Raw genomic sequence first — 6,000 nt, forward strand, 5'->3', positions numbered from 1 at the left:
ATAACAGTAAATGAATGTGAAAAAAAAGTAATTTTACAGTCAATATATAATACACAATGATGCCCATAGGCCACCAGAGGCAGCCCATACAACAGTGATGAATGTAAATCAAGCCAACTCTTTTGAATCTCGGAGCAAGGCAGAGGATGCTGACTCGGAAGAGAGCTTGGAGTGGCCACCAGTTGTCGTGGTCGCGGAAGAGGATCTCTGAACGGACAAGGCGCCGATAGCACGTCCAGGGACGGCGAACTCCGACACCGTCCTGTACATCTGAGGCGTGAGCTCTGGAAGCCTGACATCCTCCGACTGCAAGACATGCATGGCCTGCTCGATGGACGGCCGCTCGCTCTGGTCAGGGTGAGCGCACCAGAGCCCGACGACGAGCACCCTCTCCATGCACCTGTCACCGGCCTCGTCGCTGGCGGCCCTCAGCCGCTCATCTGCCGCGTCAAGGATCGCATTGCGGCCGTACAGGCCCCACATCCACTTGACCAGGACGAAGTGTGCGCTGCCTTCCAGCAGGATGACGGGGCACCGGCCGGAGACAATCTCGAGGAGGACGATGCCGAAGCTGTAGACGTCGGAGTAGGTGCTCGGGTGGTGCGTGTTGACGAACTCCGGGTCGATGTATCCCGCCGTGCCCATCACGGCCCTGGTGGTTTGCCACCGCGCGCCGTGGTCACTGAGCCTGGCCAGGCCAAAGTCGCCAAGCCTGGTGCTGAGGGACTCGTCTAGCATGATGTTGCTGGGTTTGATGTCGCCGTGCACCACACACTGCTCCCACTCCTGATGGAGATACCGCAGCGCGGATCCCAAACCAAGGATGATCTGGTACCTACATATACAACAAAATCTATCAGGAAGAGGTGGACTATTATTAACTTAAAGTGAGCATTAGTCTTAATCTAAAGTACCAGCCAATATGAATAATAATATAAAATAATAATCCTTAAATATGCATCTAAACTACCACCTCTACTATTAGAAGTAACCTAATGTAGACCATATATAAATCTAAATTACATACATCAATATTAAAAACTCAGTATTTCAATAATCTCTCTAAATATTGAAAAATCAACTCAAGTTATGCATGACACATATAATTAAGCATGTTGATTTCCAAATCAAATACATAGCTAAAGCTAAGGTTTTAACTAAATGTGTGTTGAGTACACATAGAAATTGGTATGCAAAGGTGGAAAATATTAATGGGATGACAAACTATATATAAAGTAACTCGTAGCTAACGTCTACCACAAGAAGATATATAAAGATGACAAAGTAGCTATATTTGTATTCTATAATAATTAGGTTCAACAGTCATTTAAATGTTGCATGGTACCTATTTTATTTTCATTTAATTGACCGCTTATCTCATTTAAAACACCATTTTAGACCATTTCACCTGAACAATGGCTAATTAGTGGGTCATAGACTCTATACCAGATCATTTAGTGTTTAGGAAACCAGTGATTATAATTAAAACATGTGAGAGAGTATCAACTTAACATAAGTCAAATACACATGGAAGTGCGACGCAAAGGGGGGGGAATATGAATTAGGACAGAAAATATATGATGCAATAGTATTTAATGCCTATCACAATGCAACATGATAAAAGAAAAGAAAGCTTTATAAAGAGTATTATATTCGAATTTATGAACATATGAGAGATAATTTCAACTAAACATATGCCTAACAAGCGTCAAGATGTGATGCAAAGTGGATAATTATGAATTGCGATAGAAAATTATATAGAGCGCAGTTGGCAACTAAAGTCTATATATCACAATTGAATGCAGCTAAGAAAGTATCCATACAAGTATTATGTTAGAATATGGAGAAAATAAGAGAAAGCAAAGATGGACAGTTTGATTAATCATGTGCCATAACTTTGTACATAAATCTCAATAATATTACATCCACATTAATATTCAAAAGATGTGCCAAAAATAAAATATAAAAGTCCTCACAAAAATTAGAAACAAACGGTGATCAATTCAACAGACTGCAATCACAATCGAGATATTAGCATTGGACCTATATATCCTACAATCATAACAGCAATCACCCACCACTACATACTAACTCTCCAATCTTCATTCAAGTTAGCCACATATAGCATTACAAAATAATTTGAAGTAACTGCCTGATTTATTTATATCTAAAATAGCCACCTCTGTCATTTTATAAAAAAATAATAGCTAAAGTAATTTTATCAACAACAACATGAAAATTAATTTGAAGAAGCCTCAAAATTTGCATTAAAATTACCAACAACGCCATGATTTAAAATAACATAAATTGAACCCTCCATATTTGCATATAAATTATCTACCATTTTTACAAAAATATTCCAAAGTATTTACATGTGTGCTTCTAAACCATAAATACCTACAGTCATTGATATATTAAAATAAAATCAAGACACACATGCGCTATGTGTGCCACCATTTTTCATCACATATGCGTATATATTTGATGTCAAACATATAGCTTAAGCTAAACTTTCAACTAAACACATATATCAAATAAACATGGAGATGCGATGCAAGAGGATAAATGACAAATATGGATAAAATTACATATAGAGTAATTTTGGTGACTAGAAATTATTACAACAGGACAAAGTTAAAGAAGGATGTACTGTATCTATATAATTTTTGTAATTGAACGTGGACAAATTAGAGGAGCAGACATAAACAACTCTGATAACCATGAGGCTCGGTGTGCTGAGTTTACCCTTAATCTTCTGGCACTTATACATGTCTCTTATTATTACTAGTCGACAGTGTTTTCAAGGCGTCGCTTAGGCGTCGGGGTGCTCCAGGCTTGCCTTAGGGGTAAGGCGGTGCCTCGTCGCCTTATGCACATGTTGATGCCCCCTCGATTCCGCCGTCTCCTTGTCGATTCCGCTCGGAGCAGCGAGGGAGGAGAGCAGAGCAGCGCACCCGGAGAGAGGGGAGGAGCCACGGAAGGAAGCACGGAGCGCATCCAGAGAGGAGAGGAGCCGCGGAAGGAAGCAGAGAGCGCATCCGGAGAGGAGAGGAGCGGGGGAGAGACGAGCGGAAGCGAACGAGTCGTGGTCTCGTGGAGAAGAGGGTCGTGGTCTCGTGGGGAAGAGGAGCAGCGCTGGAGAGGTAGGGGCACATGGGCCTCCTGGTGGGCTGGGCCAGCCAACTTCTTACTCCTCCTCTCTTTTTCTTTTTTAGTTTTTTTTTCATCATCTACTACTCTAAGCTGTTGTTTTAAGTTTTTCTTAAATTCATAAGGCGTCGCCTTGTCTCACGCCTTAGTCGCCTAAGCATAAGGCGGTAGTCACTCGCCATGCCTCACCTTACCGCCTTGAAAACATTGATCTATGCATGATAAATTGATAATTAATTAACTACTTGGATGATTATATGTTTTATTTACCTTTCTGGCCACGTCAGAAAGCTCTCGCTGTCGCTGCTGTGGAGATGCTTGTCGAGGCTGCCTTGTGCTACCAGCTCGTAGACAAGCAGGAGGCCGTGGCGGCTGTCGCACCAGCCCAGGAGCTGCACGAGGTTGCGATGCTTGAGCCGGCTGATGATCCTCACCTCCGCCTCAAACTGCTTCCTCCCTTGCGCCGACGACTCCGATGATAACATCTTGATGGCCACCGGGCGCTCTTCGCCGGCAACAGCCAGCTTACCCCTATAGACACTTCCAAAGCCACCGCGACCGAGCTTGCCATCATCGGCAAAGTTGTTGGTGGCGGCCACCAGCTCGCGGTACGTATACCGCCTAGGGCCGCTGGCAGCCACTCCTCTCTCGAGCTCGGCCCTGCTGTCGTCTTGTTCTTGGTAATCGTTGTCGTCGTCGCTGCTTCCATTTGGTGGTACTCCTCTTCCTCCCAACGATCTTCTTCTTTTGCGTTTCTGCTGCCGTACTAGAAAGGCCAGAACGGCTGCACATGCCAAGAGAAATAGCAGAGGCACTAGCACCGCGATTATCAGGATTCCTACTGATCTCTTCTTGGGATTCTGGATGCTGTCAGGTGTCAGAGGCAGCAGCGCTGGTGCCGGCGCTGGTGGTTCCTGCAGGGTGGATGTGAATGACCATGATAGTATCTGGTGCAGCTCGGCGTAGCTGCCAGTCGCCGCTGAGAAGCCCACGGTGACATACTCTGGCAGGTATTTGCGCAGATCGATAGTTTTGTTGACATTGTACCATGTGTTGTTGATGTTGAGATCAGCAACTAGCAACTTGGTGATATTGTTGTACCTGACGATGGCCATCATGGTGAAATTGGACTTGAGGTTATTGTTCTGCGACGTGATGTTGGTGGATGCCGTGGAGTTGAGGGAGTTGACGTCGATTCCGATATGGCCGTCGCTTATATCGTCGTATTCCGGATTCAGAAAGGTGTCAAACTCCACCGCGATGATACCGGCGGTATGATTCCAGTACATGGATTCCCTAGGGAGGATGCCCAAGGCGCCCCCTCTGGTGTCGCCGGCAGGCATACCAGACTCGGGAGGGACGAGGAAGAAGGCCAGCCCGTCACCACTCAAACCACTGCCAACCGGCATTATGTTGAAGTGGAAGGTGGTGGTGAAGCTGGCCATCTCGCCACTAGGTCTGTCCCATAGCCGCATTGCTTCCACGTATTGAGCCCGGCCGACGCTCCACATGATGTCTTTTGTCAGGTGAAGCCCTTCCGTATCCTCGATGGTCGCATCTCTGGTGCAGTTTAGCAATTCACGGACGTTAGCAGGGCTTTGTGGATGGGAGAAGCTGAGGTTGAAGGACAGCGAGCCAGCCCCCGGGACATGGATGGACAGTAGCATCCATAAACAGCAGCAGAGGCTGCTGCAGGAGACGACGTTGAGGCCGGAGGAGGAACGGCAGCTCACTCTCACTACGGCCATTGTTACTTACTAGCTAGCATTTGGTCTGTGGTTTGGACAAGGAAGAAGGACACAAAATCTTGGAACAACTAATTAATACCATATATGCTTGGTACCAAACCGACAAATAGAGCCCATCGTTTGGGCGTTTGGCTGTTGTTTTATCAGTCACAGACCAACGGGGGTCACAGAGACCAGTCACAGCGAAGCTACTACGCAGTCTCCAATTCGTTTGATTGTGAGTCTGTGACAGCGACTGGGCCAGCGTAGACTTTTCTCGACTCAGAGCTTAGACTTTTGTTTGACTCGGTTATTCTTTTTTTTTTTTGAAAGATCCATTACCGGCTTTCATTGATAAGAGCGAAGCAGTATAATTACAGGAGTATTTTGCACAAGATGCGCCAATTTTCGCACGGTGTCACTATGGAGTGACCCCGTACCACCCCTAGACTTCTTTTCTGAGATTACATAAATGTTTTTCGGCTAATATTGAGGATGAAAATCATCTAAACCCCACGGACCGCCGTGTCCTGCCCTGCTTGGCCCCCTGCTGGGAGCACCGTCTGCAGCCCTGCATTGCCTGCTCGGATCCACAGTTTGGCCTCTTCTCTGATGGCGTTGAAGGCTTGGTCCATTGTTCTGTATGCTCCATTGAAGATGCGATTATTCCTCTCCTTCCAGATCATCCACGCAGCCAACATGGTGACCGTCCGCACCCCATTTCTCCCTGCTCCCTGTCCACTATCTCCCAGATCGATGAATAATACAAGTCCTCCCGCGTGACTGCGTGAGTCAAATATCTTTTCTGACCACAGACTGCCCATTGGATCAAGGGCATGCAATTAGTAATACAAGTCCATCAACACGTGCTTTCATATTAAATGGTATGTTTTTTTCTCTTTTTGTTCATTTTCTAACACAATAGTTTTTTCATCCATATCCATAGTTTTTTTCTTTACATGACATCTCTGTGTATCTTCAGTATATTTTAGTTAAAAACTAAACCTAAACTATGGTGTTCTCTTGTTGCAGCCCATATCTTCATGAATCTAAATTTTCGGCCATGTATTTCTCTCAGCCAGGGCTCTGTGTGGTTGATTCACCATTTCTGTTTAGCGTTAGC

General features: G+C 45.4%; 1 protein-coding gene across 1 annotated transcript; it reads right to left on the minus strand.

Annotated features, from left to right (window-relative positions):
• Window positions 1–108: 108 nt before the first annotated feature.
• On the minus strand, window positions 109–4,839 carry LOC136508949 (L-type lectin-domain containing receptor kinase IX.1-like). Its single transcript, XM_066503729.1, has 2 exons — window positions 3,421–4,839; window positions 109–835 (listed from the first exon to the last, which is right to left on the minus strand). Exons 1-2 carry the CDS (start codon window positions 4,815–4,817, stop codon window positions 109–111), a joined length of 2,124 nt encoding a protein of 707 aa, XP_066359826.1. The 5' UTR covers window positions 4,818–4,839.
• Between the last annotated feature and the right edge of the window lie 1,161 nt (window positions 4,840–6,000).

This window comes from Miscanthus floridulus, chromosome 15 (assembly GCF_019320115.1).
Source record: "Miscanthus floridulus cultivar M001 chromosome 15, ASM1932011v1, whole genome shotgun sequence".
Lineage (NCBI taxonomy): Eukaryota > Viridiplantae > Streptophyta > Magnoliopsida > Poales > Poaceae > Miscanthus > Miscanthus floridulus.